This window comes from Coturnix japonica, chromosome 1, assembly GCF_054131305.1.
Source record: "Coturnix japonica strain WE chromosome 1, WE-NBRP24, whole genome shotgun sequence".
Classification (NCBI taxonomy): domain Eukaryota; kingdom Metazoa; phylum Chordata; class Aves; order Galliformes; family Phasianidae; genus Coturnix; species Coturnix japonica.
This window is the reverse complement of record NC_140663.1, coordinates 154,272,412-154,288,471: the sequence shown is the minus strand read 5'-3', so window position 1 is coordinate 154,288,471 and position 16,060 is coordinate 154,272,412. Positions and strand designations below refer to the sequence as shown.

Genomic DNA, 16,060 nt, shown 5'->3' with positions numbered 1-16,060 from the left:
AGAACGGATTTTACCAGATACTAGAGACATTGCTAAGTGTGGTCAGGCTCAGTATTGTGTCAGACCTGCTCTCACTGGAAGGAAAACAGACTCTGAACGCAGCAACAACTGGAACTTAAGAGTGATAGGGAGAGCAGGTGAACTTTTCTATCTGCTGTAGGAACAGCTACTCTTCTGGGAGGGAGAGATCCAAGCTAGATAGGGTACTATGATTAATTTTTGTGAATAATAACTTAATGTGGTAAAAAGACTTGTTCCTTCAATGTGGTGGTACACCTGCTTCTTTCATCTGCGTGGCAGGCTGTCTGACTCTCAGATCTGGAACAGTGCAGGGTGTTCTAAAGTTCTACCTTTTCCTCTTAATCATTGAAGTGGTTTTGTAGCAGATTCATGCCAGGCATCACAGAGAGATTGGCAGAGTCTGTTTTAGTTACTCATTGACTCTGTTCTATTCTGGGTCCGATTTTAGTGGGACCACACAAGATTGTTAGTAACATCATTTCCTTTCTTATGGGAGAGAAAAGAGTTCCTACTTTATCTTTTAAAAACAGAGGGAGCTGGGGAAAGATGCTGAGTTAATGACTTGGTTCCAGGATGGTGTTTGCTTTGGCCTGCCCTGTATCTCAAGAGGTGTGAATACCTACGCCTGAGAGATCAGACACGGAATAATATTTTCAGCTGTTCTTTTTTTCCCTTTCATTTTAATCACTTGATTAAAATGCCCTGATTTGAGCCTTCAAAACACTTCCACGCTTACCCACCCAGCTAAAAGAAGTTACGTGAGCCTTGTAGCAGTAGTTATGGCCTCCTGTAGAAGATTGGCATGTTTGTCATCATCTGTTTCAGAAGAACAGGAATCCCTGTCTTCATTTCCTGGATGTGTTGTATATGAACTCCTGATAAATGTCATCATTGTGCCCTTCACTCATGGCTGTGTCTTGCTGTGAGTAGACAAGAAGTTGGTTTTGAACCACCCACAGAATTGAGCTTATCAAAACCATAGTGATGTTATCCCATAGATTTATCTTGTTCAATTCCATATGATGTTGGACCATTCAACTCAAACTCAAGCCTCCCTCAGAAGCACATCTCAGGCTTATGGCTAATCACAACAAGGTGCTGCATGTGGGCAGAAGTCTCCTAGTTGGAGGTGTGTTTTCCAGATGAGGTTCTGCAGAAAATGTCTGAAATGGAAGATGTCTAGCAAGAAGCAGGTCTTTTGCCCACCCTTTTCCTTATGTATCTGTAGAGGTTTCAGGACTCCAGATGAACACAAGCAAACTTTGAATTGCATCATCATGTCAAGTCCAACCATTAACGAAGCGCTGCCAACTCTACCACTATGCTGTGTTCCTAAGCACTGCCAGAAAGTGGATTCCACAAGGCACTGAGTCCCTCCAGCCCTATGTTTGTTATCTTTTATCTCTGTAACAGGAAAATAAGCTGGGTTTGCTTTCTTCTTTGGTCTCTATCCACTCATAGAGCATGGTCTCTTCCTCTGCTTCCAGTAACCAGGAGCAAGATGGAAGGCTTATAAAAAGATGCAAGAACTGAAGAAGGATCAGCATGTGTTGTGTCTGCTGCTGAATTGCAGGGATTGGAAAAGAGCTCTGGAGATCATCTAGTCTAACTCAATGGCATGCCTGTGAATTACTTCTATCACGCGATTATCATGGGTGAGAAGCATACAGCAGCCATTACAGAAGGCCCTCAATGAGAGCTGCAAACTGCCTTTGAAATTCAAAGAAAATTGAGTTCCTAACACCAAAGTATGAGTAAAACCCCAGAGTTGATGTTTCCAATCCATTGCCTTTTTTTTTCCAGCCTAGAATGAGGATGGAACAATGTCGCAACATTTAATTCTCAATTTCTGCAAGCACTCAGCTGGCTGTTGTGGCAGTAACTTGCTTAGAAAGCAAAGCACTAAATTCATTCCGCAAAGCAGATTTGTAGACATTACTGTTTCCAACCTTTAGGGCGATATTCATCATTTTTCTAACCAGAAAGAAGCCACCAATTACCGGAGCCGCTGCGTTAGGATGGAAATGGAGTAGAAGCAGAGTAAGAATTCTTGGAGAAATTTACACGTCAGATCACACTTAGAGATAAAACTTCAGGGGTTATTTCAGCAGCAACTACACTATGGTCTAGAATGCTGATATTCTCTCTTTCATAACAGAAGTCAGATTTATTTTTATTTGACACGATGAGTGGTGATTTACATCCCACCCACCCATCTGAGAGTATTTGGAGCTCCAGGCGTATCTCCAGCCATTTCCAGGCTATTCAAATCACGGTTGGTCCATCCATTCGCTAGTCACAACAAGGCCTTCTGTGACTAATTATGGCCTGACTGCAGCAGGAGATGCAGCTTCAAAGAGTGGGAATCTTCAGATGCGCTAGCAGTTCCCTTGGTTCCCACTTCTTTATTTATGTGGATTACATTGAGCTGACAGATTTAACTGGGCTGTTGAAGATATGGTCAAAGCAGCAGAGTCACTCCCTTCCCTTTTATTGTTTTCTGAAGACATAACAGGCAAACGCATCTGTCACTAGAGAGGGGAAGTTCTCCATTGCTGGGCTTGCTTTGGGTTTTTACATGCTGTTTCAGTAGCATCTGGGAATAGATCAATATAATATTTGGTAGGGAGTTGTATTTCCTCGTGATGCGCTGTAAATCTTTTATTGTAGATACTCCCACTGTTTATTGTTGAAAATCAATAAAAATAAACCTTGTAAAGTTAAAGCCTGGCAAGGGTTCAGCACAAATCACAGGGAAGGAATAAGAGGCACTGAGTCTCCCTCCCCCTCTTGGATGGTTCCCAGCTTGTTTCCCAGTGAACATTCAATAACACTTCCCAGCAATCTGGGAACATATATATATATATATTAATTATTCTTAGTTACGTACTTGAATTGCTGTGACCTCAAACAGGACTTACTTCTAATCCACTTTGGCTGCTTTCTGGCACTGAATTCAGCTGTGGATCAGAACTGCATCCCACCCAGACTGTGGGTTGGATATACCTTCAGCTTTGCAAAGCTCAGGTTCAGTGAGTTATTTCTGAGCATTACGATTGAAAATGAGCCAAACTAGGTAAAAACTGGGAACATAAAAGATCTTCCAAGTGATGAAAAAATAAATATAGGGTAAAATGCAACTATGAAAGAGAGGGAAAATACTAAAATAAGAAAGACAGGATGATCTCAAGTGATGACAAGTGGTCTCAAATTGCACCAGGGGAGGTTTAAGTTGGCTATCAGGGAAGATTTATTCACAAAAGTGTTGAAGCACTGGAACAGCCCGCCCAGAGAGGTAGTGGAGTCCTCGGTTATGAAGATGTCCAAGAGATACGTGGACATGGCACTGAGAGAGACAGTGTAGTGATGGGACCTGGTAGGTCAGGTCTGACTGCTGGTTGGACTGGGGAATCTTGAAGGTCTTTTCCAACCTCACCAATTCTGCATTGCTTTCCAAATTATCCACCTTTTACAAATGAATCATAGAATCATAGCATGGCCTGGGTTGAAAAGGACCGGAATGATCATCCAGTTTCAACCCCCCTGCTATGTGCAGGGTCACCAACCACCAGACCAGGCTGCCCAGAGCCACATCCAGCCTGGCCTTGAATGCCTGCAGGGATGGGGCATCCACAGCGTCCTTGGGCAACCTGTTCTGAAGCATCGAGTGGATGAAAGCAAATGAAGCATCAAGCCACCACCATCTCTTTTTAGAAAATCTACTTCTGCTACATAAACTTGAGTATCAGAGCTCCTAGTTCTCCTGTATGTAAAAACATGACCAAATCTCCTCCAACACGCTTCTAGTCCAGCAGAAATTGTATTGGAAGACACCATAGCTTGTGGATCTGGAAAGATGTGTGTGAAATTAGTCAGTTTAACACATCACCTGGTTTTGACCAAAAGGCTTGAAAATCACGCAGACTTGTGGTTAATTTGGGCTCTGATCTACCAAATTCATTTCTCCATCTACAACAGCTACCTGCTACCCCAGTTACTGGAGCACTGGCACAGGCTGCCCAAGGGCTGTGGGGTCTCCTCCTTGTGGAACTCCCAGAGCTGCCTGGACGTGGCCATGGGCACCCTGCTCTGGGTGTCCCTGCTGGGGCAGGGGCTGGAGCAGAGGGACCCAGAGGGCCCTGCCAGCCTCAGCTGTGCTGCAGTCTGTGAAATGGTTGTATCAGTTTATCATTTTGCCAGAACCACAGAGTGTGAGCAATGATGTAGGTTAAAACATATATATTTCTTTTTCCTTACACCTTATTTGAAAGGAGTTCAAATCTCAGAGTTCAAAATGGGTGTTACAGCAGTGAAAATAAACTCACTGCTTCTGCAGTAGGTGAAGTAGCCTAAATTTATTAGTAAAAGGCCTGTGCTCCAAGCATGAACATATTGATTGACATTGACAAAAAAAAAACAACAGTCTGAAGTGAAAGCATCCAGGTTAACATCCCACAGTATTTACTATGTGTGTGTAGCCTGTAAGCAGCTTAGGAGATGTCGTCCCACAATCACATTATTTTACCCCTGAAGAGCTCCAAAACAAGCAAAGAGAACCTACTTGTTGCCAGTGAACTTCTGAACCTGTGTCAAACTAAAATGCTTTATGGTAGCACAGAGAAAACAAACATCTGATAGCGGCACCAGAAGTCTGGAATGATCCGTTTCATTTCAAACCCTATAAACGAGAAACAGGAGAGTGATCCCCACCACCCATCACCATTCCTAAGAGCTGTAAAGAAATGGACACTTTAAAGCTAAAGGAAAGCCAGCTCTAATTAGTCAGCCAAATAGGCTGACATAGCATTGGAAAGATGTTTTCTTAACAAGAAACAAAATCAGATTCAAATAATGAATCCTTGACACTGCCATGACTTGCCTGTTGGGCAGGACAAAAGGTTCTCCATGTACAAAGCCTCATTAACTCAGCTCTCCCATACCTGAGATAACTGGCACCTTTACAAAGCATTGTACGGGGTTAACATTCCCAAGGCAACCTCTGCCAAGTCTCCTTCCTAAATACCTTTCCATTTAACAACACTAAGAGATGCCTTGTATTATTTTGCTTAAAACTGCACCAACTCTCCCATCTGAAGGACTGCTCATCACACGTTTGTTCTTACACTTAAGGCTCTAAGAACTGACTGACTCTTTGTTCATATCACAAGTCTTTTCTGAGGACCTTTATCATTTAATTCTCAGCAGTAATGAGCAGCTCAGTGTCTTCAGAGTGCAGGGAGAGGACAGAGGAGTATTTTGCAAGAGACAGTGACACATTATTATTTCATGAACGCCAGCGGTGTGTCCACAAAGCCGCGTTCTCATGTCTCCAGGCCCACAGCAGCATAACTTGTGACCTCGCCACTGCAGGAATTGGTGCGTGCTTCCAAAGCAGAAACAACCTCCAGTCTCTCAGGTTGACATTCCTCCTCCAGCCACTTATCCACACTGCTTGAGTGCAGGTTGTCAAATCGTCACTCCTCCGTGTACGATCACATATGAAGTCTGTGTAGCACAGAACAATGATTTTCTAGAAGCAGCGACTGATTTTCTGCAAGTCACACAAGTTTTAGCCACGGAGAAAAACAAAAACTGCCCTTGAAAGTACTGCAGTCTGGTCCACAGAAACAGCATTGAATCTGTGGCTCTTTTATTTAGAACTGAAGAGGGTGGAGCAGGGAAAGGCAGAAGGGCATTTTTTTCTCCCGCCTCTTTTTTTAACGAGTTGTTTGTTTGTTACTTTCCTCAATAGCTGCAGTTTCAAATGAGCAAACAACAAAAAGAGGCCACTGGTGCTGACACACACCTCTTCCACCTTCACAAGAGCACAGGAAAATGCTTTATTTCCCCTTCTGCACTCGGCTTCTCCTTGCCTGCACCATCCCAGAGCTCCCTGGGTGCTGGTCTGCAGCAATGCTAAGGCTCGCAGGCCTCTGTGTCCTTTCAAAACTGTAGCATTCCACTTTGTCATCGCTGGACACTGTCCTGGTGCTTACGAGGCGAAATCCATCTTTGAGCAAGGTGTCAATCAGCAGGCCTAGCACGTTAGTACCATTTATCAGCACTCTGTTGTCAGGTTTTATGGAAACATACCTGAAATAAGGGGAAAAAAAAAGCAGTTACAGAACATTTCTATACTCTTCTTCAAGGATGTGATTGAACAACAACAAAACAGAACAAAACCACATGGATGGAGCACACCAGCAGTTGGCTGCACAGACCGACAGCCAACATGCTGCATCTCTTCCCCCCCTTTAAGGACAACTTCCTCCCTTTGTAAGAGCAGCACTCCTCAGCTTGCCCAGTTTACAGATGGGAATAAGCCATTTTCCTTCACCCCCACAACAAATTTACTGTGAGAAGCCTGAATTCATTTCATTCAGTGCAAGAGAGGTGGACAGCATGCTCTGTGTGATCTGTGACAGCCTCCCAGGCAAGAGATGAAGGAAAGGACAGCGAGGTGATGCACATCCCATCACTTCCCACTACACGGGATCAGTCTAGAAACAGTGACATTTATTGCAGCCACCCATACAGCAGGTCTGGTGGTAGGTAACAAGTAATAAAATCATTTTCAGGTTGCCTCAAGCTTTTACTTGGCATCAAGTACAGTGTAAGAATCTATCCAGTTGAAGGAACAGAAGTCAGGTAAAAATACTGTTATAAAATACATAGGCTGAGGGGTGAAACCGCTCCACAGTTCACAGGGAAGTACACCAAGCATTCATGGAAAGCACACAAAAGAGATCCCAGCACAAAGACCAAATCAAGAGAAATTCAGCAGGCCACAGAGCCAAAGCTGGCTTGTTTCAGGGGGGTTTAGCATCAGGGGATGCTCTTCTACTGATACGCAAAGGGAAAGTTCTACCAAGCCAGAATTAAAAGAAGGAAAGGATGGGGAATATTCTGTTTAAGCAGCCATAACGTGCTCAGCCAACTGTCAGTCCACTAAAATAATCACAAATAGATCACATGAAGGTTTGCCATCTAAATAGACATCGCTTCACAAATGCAAAGTAGTTCTCTCTTCCCTGTGCTCGCTTAGCTGAAGAGAGCTAAAAGGAAGATAGGCTCTATTGATTTCTTTTTTTAAGACATAATCAAAGGGCTGCTGTGTTAATTCAAATATTCGGAGAGAATAACCCTTTTGGAACGATTTCAATGACATTTCCATGAAGTTCCAGATGTTCTAGCTGCCACAGAGGACAAATGAGGTTACATTTTCTTATACAGTAAGAATGTGTCCCCTTACAACAGAGACATCCAGCAAGAGCTTGTTTAAAAAATACAAGTCGCTATTGGAATATGACACTGCTAATCACAAAAATCATTGATTTACAGAGATCTTAATTAAAAAAACAAACCTGGCTCTGAGAAAACCCACTGTGTTACCCATAGTTCATAATATACCCCTTCTTCCTGGAATAAAAAAGCTCTACAAAAGCTCTCCAGTCCCTGAACTGCCATCTCAGTTCCTCTGGTGTTTTTCACCCTGTTTAGACACCTCTTTTTAACCTCTTTTCATTATTAAAGTTTACAGGCCCATATGCTAGAGGATTTTAGCCTTCTCCTGTACCTCACTGCTTATTTATTTTGCTTCCTTTGCCTCATTTCATTCCATTTTTCGAGTTTTCTACAAGGTCACTAATGCCGTGAAATTCTAAAGCCTTGCAGAGAGAGCACAGAAGAGAGGAGAGAGCAAACGGAACACAAAAACAAACATCAAGAACAGTATTTCAGACAGTCAGGAACACTTTTAAGAACAGCGGGGCAGAAATCAAACAGGGTACTTGAGAGCTGGAAAACATAACATTCAGCTAACAGAACGAAGGAAACTTTCTTCTCTCTGACAGTTGTCCAACAGTTTCTTCACAATGAGCTTTGCTAGTGCACAGAGTGTACTCCATAGAGCAGAAGCCAGGAAGCTGTTTCTATCATGAGAAGTCACATTCTGCAGAGTACCTGGCCACAAACCGGTCACCGGCAGAGCAGTCGGTTCCACACTGAAAAACCATGTCGTGATGAGAAGGTCTTTCCAAAGGAAGTGGAATTAGTGGTTTCTGAGAAGGAAAAGGGCCGCTCCAGCCTTGCCCTGGCCGCTGCCCTGTAAGCACAGTGATCTGCTCAGCCAGCGTCTCCACGGTGTTGCTGCAGGAACCGAAGATCCGGAAAAAGGCCTGCGTCTCCTGGAGGAAAAAACGCACCTCCAAGATCTCCAGCCTCGGCTTCAAGAGGTGTTCCTGGCCCAGGAGCTCAGCCAGGGGGTACAGCTCATAGAATTCCGCTTCTCTGCGCAGCCTCTGGAAGTCTGAAAAATCAGCAGGCAGAGAGACCTGAAGAGTCCTTAAGAAGTCCATGATGTAACTGAACAAAGCACCATCTCTGTCCACAAAAAATTCTCCATTCACCAGTTTAAACTCCGGGTCGTCACCAGCCAGCATGCGTGCTAACCTGGACTCGGGGAACTGCAGCAAGGTGCAGGGCCGGGTTACAAATCTCACACCTCCCACACTCAGAGCAACCACCTCTCGACCACTCATCGCTACCTCAGCTCTGCTCTGTAAGTCCGTGACTTGATCTCTGCCAACTCACCAGCCATCTGGAGCGACGTGTGGGGCAGCAGCAGCACTCCCAGGCAACAAAGATGTAAATACAACACTTTTGTTTGCAGGGTTTGGTTGCTTGGAAACTTTGATTCTTGCAATTGAAGCTTGCAAGGACTACTGGAAGACAGCAAATTGACCATCACAATGTATTAAATCTCTATAAAGGCCAGGGAACATCCCCGAAGTATGGCACCCATTTCACCTGTTTCCTGGAAACGTGGAGAGAATGCTTTTATTCTATAAACTGCTGTTCACAGGACTACTGTAAGAAAAAGGGAGATGTACTTTAGGCCATGTATTTCAGGATCATATGCTGTTAAAGAAGGGCACTTCAGCAAACTCAAGCTTACAGTTCACTTGAAGACACCGTTATCCTACAATGAAGCAAACGTATTCAGAAAACTCAATGCCCAGTATGTGAAAACACACTTAAAGATCATATCTATGTCTCCAATGTTAAAACACCAACAACATCCTTATTCCCAGGGCCTTACACACCATTCCAAGCACATCATCCCATTCTTTTTTGGCTCTCAGAATTACAATCTGGATTGATACAGATGAAGAGAAACTGCTCTACCTGCCACCTTTGCAGGCCGACAACACAAGCTGCCTTCTCACCACAATGAACTCTGGCATCAAAGCCACATCTTAAGGAAGTGTGGCTTCAAAGAAACATAGATGGAACAAGTCAACCCAGTGATGTCATGCTGGAGAAGTAAACTGCAAAGTATGTATTACCTCGCAGCTTGTTCTCTTATCAACATCAGTTGATTGCTCTTTACCTCTAGAATTTATTCAAGGTGTATACCCTGAAGATGCTTTTGTCGTATACAACATGTAAGCAATAAGCAGTACCTACAGTAATCAGAACACATAGGAAAATTCAACTCATGGTTTTACAAAAATCTATAAAAACACATATACATACATGTATATATATCAAACTACGTATATACATACATTTATGTTTCAGGGAATACAGGTAGAACCACCCTAAGGTAGAAATGGATTCCAGGCTGAACTCTGCACTGTGTTTTGCAGCAGAAGGGCCATCTTAATCCTCAGTACAATGCTCTCCTCAATCACAGCTCTTCTTTTTGTTTCCAAACCACCTTCAAATTGGGGGGAACAAAATGAACCATGCCCTTTAGGAACAAGAATATACAATTCCTTATTCCACAAGTGCTTTGCCATTATAGGAAGTACACAGTTAGGCCCTAAATTTCAGTAGGGAAAAATGATTTTAAATGAATATTCCATCATCACCACCGCAACAGAAGTCCAGGAAAGTGTTTTTCAAAGCTCTGTTTCACCTTCAGTTTAGCAGTGCTCCAACTACATGAATATTACAGACATAATATTTCAAATCTCTGATTGCCGACACTGAAAGTCTTAATTAAAAAAACAACCAAAACCCCAAACACACAATTAATTTTAGAACATTCGATGCTTTTTTTCCCCCATCAAATCTCTTATGTTTCAGCAGGGACTTCACAACAGTTTGTACTTGCACACAAACTGTGCAACGTTATCCAGCACAACCAACGTATAGTTTTTACACTTTTCGCTCAGAAGCGAAGCTCCATCAGTCATCTGTTCCCAGTAAAAGACTGCATGATCGGCTATCTCCACCGTATCTGCCAGATAGGACAAGCTAATGGTAAAGAACTGAGATTTCCAGCCCTGGAAGTTGTCAACCACAGACTCCACAAAGGACATCCTGGTGACAGCAAGAATGAGCAAGCAAACGAGAGAGGCTACTATAAATCTGCGTGAAAAGATTGAGGGAATCTTCAATTTCAGACTATTGTTTTCCTGAGGTAAAGAAAGTTTGTCCACATCAACCAATTTGATTCCGTTCCACTGGCTGGTATCGAAGCTCTTCATTGTAGGGGTGATGTCCACATTGGAACAAGGTAAAGGGGTTTCTCTGAGCACCTTGATTTTTTCCCTGAACTCCTGCATCTGTTGCAGAAATACAATGGGTTCAGACACGTCTTTGAAGGCCTCTGCGATGTTAAAAGCCATCCGCTGCTCCTGCAGAATCGAGTTCAGTTTATTGATCTCTGGATCGTAGGCCTGCATCACTGCAAGCTTCATGGTCTCAAAGTCAGAGAGAATCTCGTTTCGCTTCTGCTCCAGCGTGTGCTGCAGTTTATCAAAGAATTCTTTCACCTTGTCAGAATCTTTGGTCAGCATCTGCAGAGCTTTCCGCTTACTGGTTTCCAAGGTATCCAGCCGAGAGAGAGCATCTCCACAACGCCATGTTTCAAAGCCCTGAAACAGGGTTTCGAAAGCCCTCTTCTCCTGGGAATAAGCTTCCTCAATGGAACAGAACACATGCTTTGTATGGTCGCCACGGGTGGCACATACCCCACAGATCAGCTGCATGTCTGTCCGGCAAAAAATGTTCAGGGGTTGCCCGCTGTGCACTTTGCACACAGGCATTTTTGGAGTTACTTTGATTTTGTTGTACTTCTCCACAATTCCCTTCAGGGAATAGTTGACCTGTAAGCTGTTGACTCCAGTAACAGGAGTTTCCTTCCTGCAGGTGGGACACTTGAAAGGAGATGGCCTCCAAAGCACGTTCCGCACATTTCCATCCAGTATTCCCTCCAGACACTTTCTGCAGAAGTTGTGTGAGCAGGGCAGGACACGAGGATCATCAAACAGGCTACAGCAGATGGGACAGGTGAGATCTTCCTCTAGCAGCTCCATCATGTCCTAGGAAAGAGAGCAAAGATGGTAACAACTTACAGAATGTGCATCTCTTCTCCAGGAAACACACAAAACCTGATCTCCATCTGAGGATCTATTTTTTTCTCAAGGATCCCAAAGGTAGAGCCCCAAACAGGCTCTGACAACCCAGCCCAGAATCACACCTTCCCAAAAGGGATCAAGTTAGCTGTGGAATCTGGCCACCAGATGGCAGGCACAGGAATGGCCTGGGGTACAGGCAGAACCATTTTCTCATTCTCAAACAGGAAAGCTGGAAAAGGGTTTGCCAAGCGAGGCCTTCCGTGTCAAATAAAAATAACTCAGGTACTAATAACTCAAGGCTTGCATCTTCCTGCACTGATGCAATATGCAGAAACATAACAGATAAAAACTGAAGGAGTTTGTCCCGCTCCCCCCATATTTGTAAATAACCAAGTGAATGCATTATTGTTGAGCTATTCAGCACGCAGACAGCATATTTCAAAGAACAGCTGCCCATAATTTTGATAATTCAGAGCAAAATAAAACCGTTATCTATTTTTACTCATCCACCACCTCTATTTCTAATTCTCACAGCACTAATGCCTCAGTAGCTTCTTCTGGTGAACAGAGCCTACAGGAAAAGGATTTACAACACTCCTTTGTAATGGAAAGTCTCAGTGGAGGGATACGTTCCCCCACCCTCCCTGTGCCTCTAAGCCAAGATCTCAGACACCCTGTCATTAGAGCAGGCTCTAAGAATACAAGTCACTAATAACCACCAAGCAGAGCACTGGCTTGTATTAGCCAAAACTGTTGCACACTTAGTTTTAAGCTATAATTAAAAAGATGCTTCTCTTGTATAAACTCCATCCAAATTATGTTTAAAAGTATGTAATAAAATGTCTTATAAATTAAAGGACATATCACAAAAAGAGCATCAAAGTAGTCATGTAACAAGCAAAGCAAATGAATGAGCTCTTTTATCTAGTTCTGATGTTATCACTATGGTTCCTGAGCCCTCTAAGAAATACAAAACGGCAAAGAAAGAGAACCAAGAGAAGAGCTACAAGGAAAGATACATGCTGGACAAGACTAATAACATACCACTGATCCTAGGAAAGCACGGGGAAGAATGGCAAGACCTAAGTTTCTTTCAGAACAAGACAGATGCAGTCACAGTGAAACCTCACAGTTCCCATGCTCCTCCAGCAATGAGGAAGAAGGGAATTCCTTATGTTTGCTTGGATAAGGGAGTTTGAAAGAGTTGCCAACTTTTCTACTCACCCTGAGGACGAAGGTCATCAGGCAGGAGAAGGCACCTGTTGGAGGTAGGGTCAAACGCTGGAGAAAAGGTCTAATTTCTACCCAAGGCTTCCTTTAGAAACTTCATTTTCTGTAAAAAAGAAAGCAATTTTGAAACACCTCTCAATGCTGGCATAAGCAAAGTTTTTCTCTTGTGTTCTCTTTGTAATGGTAGAGATTGGGATGAAGGGAAGAGGGTGTTCTTGCCCCTAAGTATTCCTCCCTAGGAATGATTCTCTTTCCAGCCTTCATTCATAGCTTTTAGCCATAGTGGCAGCACACAGATCAGTTCTGCTCACGTATTACAAGGATAAGAATTGCAAAACTAGAGTGACGGTTCTACACCTTTAATAACTGGAAATTCACCATGCAGAAAATATTTGTTCTGGTCCATCTCCTTTACCAGGAAGGATTTTGTTTCTTAGTTATGGAACTGGAAAAGAAGCTTTGTATACCTGGCAACAAGTAATGCAAAGCACTGCAGAAAACACTGCACATTCTATCAGAACTTTACAGCAAACACCAAAGACTTCCATGCTCCTAAAAATACAAAAGTGTATGCAAAAGAGTTTTGTGATCCAAATAAAACCATCTTGGTGCATCCCAGGACCACTTATCCAATGAAATAATGATGCTTTATAAATGCACCCAAATTTCAAAACCACTGTATGACAGAGTTACGAGTTTAGGATTTAAAGAAAGAAACAGGCAAACCTATAAGCTTTTAGTTTTCCCCCTCTCTTATTACAACAGTAAGTCACACCAAACCAAATATATCGAAAACTTGTAAGACTGGTTGGGACAGCTGAATTCCTCCCTTCTTCAGGAGGTTAATTTCAGAGAGGAAGCTGCCTGTGAACTAAAATATCCCTCTGAAACATCCCTTTGCACTACTCGCTCAGTATTGGTGTGACTGCCAGTCAAAACCTGGCAATCTGATGGGACTCAATAATCCTTATGGGTTCCTTCCAACTTGGGATATTCTATGATCCTAACCCCTCCACTTCCCCATTGGGATGTGCTCTGCGTAACTTCTGATCTGGGTATGAATGGCCCAAAATTCACCACCTATAGTGCACAGACCAAAAGGTACCGAGATTTATTCCTTCACCTGAACCACACAAACTCTCTGGGTACAACCACAGAAGATGTCTCCCACTGGAAAGACCAACCTGCGCAGTTTTATCATTCAGAATGGCAATACAAATCAAGCCATAGAGGTGAAAACAAGCTACGCTGAAGCATGGTGTAGGCATCTGGCATGTGTCTAAGCACAGAATGTGGGTCTATCAGTTAGCAGAAAGCAAAACAGAAATATTACTGAGCTTCAAGCAAAACAGAAAGTGAGCTCTTGAGTTGCAAGTTTCCCTCAATGACATCCAAGTACTGTAAATGAAACTTAACAGGCCGTGCTTCCCCAAGGAGCTGAACTCAGACAGGAGTTAGGATGGCTCTTATCCCTCTCCCTCTCCAAAGGCCCCCAACTCCTTGTCTCCTCCTACGATTTACCTCCTGGGTCTTCCTCGGGTCACTGTGCCCAAGCCCACACAAAACACAGAGCCTGGAGGTAAAGGCAGGAAGGGAGAAGGCAGCTTCGCCTTCCAGCACCAACAGTCCTTGTCCCGCACACCTCACTGGAGGGGATGCACAACCCAACCAAGTACCAGCGCTAACATACACGGCACAACTGCCCTCCGGATCCAGCGGGTGTTCAGGCAGCCAGCAGGAACTGATTATTTCATCGCCAAACGTGGTTTTATCTCTGAGGAGCACCAGAAAGATCCAACACGTCCAGCTTCCAGAAAGCTGCAAAGGCCTGGAAAAAAAAGAAAACAACAAGCACAAAACGAGGCTTATGGGGGAGGAGAGAAAGAAGCTAATGAGGATCGCCCCTTCACGAGCCACCGGGGCGGGCAGGCTCAGCACGGAGCCGACGGCCGCGCTGCAGCCGCACACAAAGGCTGCCCCGCCGCTACTCACCCACCCGGACCGGGTCGTTCCAGCAGCCCCCAGCCCGGCTCCGCGCCCCGCCTGCACGAAATGGCAGCGACGCCGTAGAAAATGGTCGCGGTTCGGGCGCGGCGGGGCCGAGCTGCCCGGGCAGAGGAGGGGGCGGCGGCCGCCGGACCGGGGGAGGCGGGGAGCGGGCGGCCGCGACCGCCCCACAGCGCGGCCCCCACCCGCGGGCCCGGTCCCGTCCCGTCCCGGCTGCTCTCACCTCAGCGCGGCGGCGGACAGCACTGAGCACCGCCATTCCCGGCCGCCTCACGCCCCTCCTCCTCCTCTCTCCGCCGCTCGGGGCGGGCAGCAACAGTATGAGCTGTGCCTGCTCGCAGCAGAGCTTGCCGGCATAGCTGTGGTACTTCAGTCCCTTCCTCAGATGCAAACTGTACTCAAGAGATACCCCAACACTTGGGCATTCACGTCTCGGGATGCCATTGAGAGGGACACGGACAGGCTCCAGCAGCGGGCCCTGGGCAGCCTCGTGAGGTTCAACAAAGTCAAGTCTTGCAGCCGGGTTTCTGCAAAGCACAACCCTGCTGTAAAGGACCTGAGGGTACCGGCAGGTGTTGAGATGGACACGAGGCAGCAATGTGCCCTCACAGCACACAAAGCCAACGTTATCCTGGGCTGCATCCAAAGCAGGGTGGCCAGCAGGGTGACGGAGCTGGTCCTGCCTATCTGCCACTTCATTTCCTCCTGTATTTCTTGAGCATAGTTCATTGTCTATTAATTCTTTTGACTGAAATTAGCATGATTTCCTGTCCTATTCTGTTTTCTTCTAAACAAAGAGGGAGCTGCTTGGGCCTAAGAGTGCAAACCAGCTTCCAAGCATATCTCCTCTTTACCTGGACCAGGAGTTGCAAAAATAGACCTAAGGTAAGAAGAGAGAGGAAAAGAGTGACGAGGTTTTCTCCTTACTGTGGAAACAAGCCATTAAACTGACTCAAGCTGTATGGAACAGGTACTTCCATCCTGAGAGGTGGATTTGTGGGGAGTTAAGCCAACTGTGCTGCTGGCAAAAGAGCAAGCTCCATCCTTTTCCCTTCCCTTAGTCATGCTTTCCTGATGCCTGCTCTCTGCTGGCTCTGACATCCACGCAGCCACATGTTAGCTCAGACCTTCTTGCCAACAGAGCCAAGAATTAATCCAGTTAAAAAAAAAAAAAAGAAGTTTTCAGTGGGATCAATTTCCTCACCCAGCTGACCCCGCAGCCGAACAGACACTGATGCCAGCATAAGGGAGCCAGAGAGGGCCCTGTCCCAGTGGCAGCCTGCACACGTGTCAACATAAAGCTGGGGTGCCCCCCTCAGCCATCATTTCCCAAATGCTTGCAGCCGGGTTTCTGCAAAGCACAACCCTGCTGTAAAGGACCTGAGGGTACCGGCAGGTGTTGAGATGGACACGAGGCAGCAATGTGCCCTCAC

The 16,060-nt window shown here is 45.0% G+C and overlaps 2 protein-coding genes across 4 annotated transcripts; both read right to left on the bottom strand.

Annotated features, from left to right (window-relative positions):
- Window positions 1-4,361: 4,361 nt before the first annotated feature.
- On the bottom strand, window positions 4,362-8,561 carry KCNRG (potassium channel regulator). The gene is made up of 2 exons (XM_015851852.3): window positions 7,984-8,561; window positions 4,362-6,114 (listed from the first exon to the last, which is right to left on the bottom strand). Exons 1-2 carry the CDS (start codon window positions 8,559-8,561, stop codon window positions 5,862-5,864), a joined length of 831 nt encoding a protein of 276 aa, XP_015707338.1. The 3' UTR covers window positions 4,362-5,861.
- TRIM13 (tripartite motif containing 13) lies at window positions 6,517-14,922 on the bottom strand. 3 transcript variants are annotated; one of them, XM_015851849.3, is made up of 4 exons: window positions 14,851-14,922; window positions 14,311-14,448; window positions 12,615-12,723; window positions 6,517-11,354 (listed from the first exon to the last, which is right to left on the bottom strand). In XM_015851849.3, exons 3-4 carry the CDS (start codon window positions 12,630-12,632, stop codon window positions 10,122-10,124), a joined length of 1,251 nt encoding a protein of 416 aa, XP_015707335.1. In that variant the 5' UTR covers window positions 12,633-12,723; window positions 14,311-14,448; window positions 14,851-14,922; the 3' UTR covers window positions 6,517-10,121. The 3 variants fall into 3 exon arrangements, with proteins under 3 accessions (XP_015707335.1, XP_015707336.1, XP_015707337.1); XM_015851850.3 differs by lacking the exon at window positions 14,851-14,922 and adding an exon at window positions 14,613-14,807; XM_015851851.3 differs by lacking the exon at window positions 14,851-14,922 and adding an exon at window positions 14,617-14,755.
- Between the last annotated feature and the right edge of the window lie 1,138 nt (window positions 14,923-16,060).

What these genes read in the sequence shown, in the direction of transcription:
- KCNRG (XM_015851852.3), bottom strand. Translation starts at nt 8,561, where the DNA reads ATGAGTGGTCGAGAGGTGGTTGCTCTGAGTGTGGGAGGTGTGAGATTT. An exon ending in GGTGACCGGTTTGTGGCCAG is followed by an intron (nt 6,115 to 7,983) that starts GTACTCTGCAGA and finishes CCCTTATTTCAG; the next exon opens with GTATGTTTCCATAAAACCTG.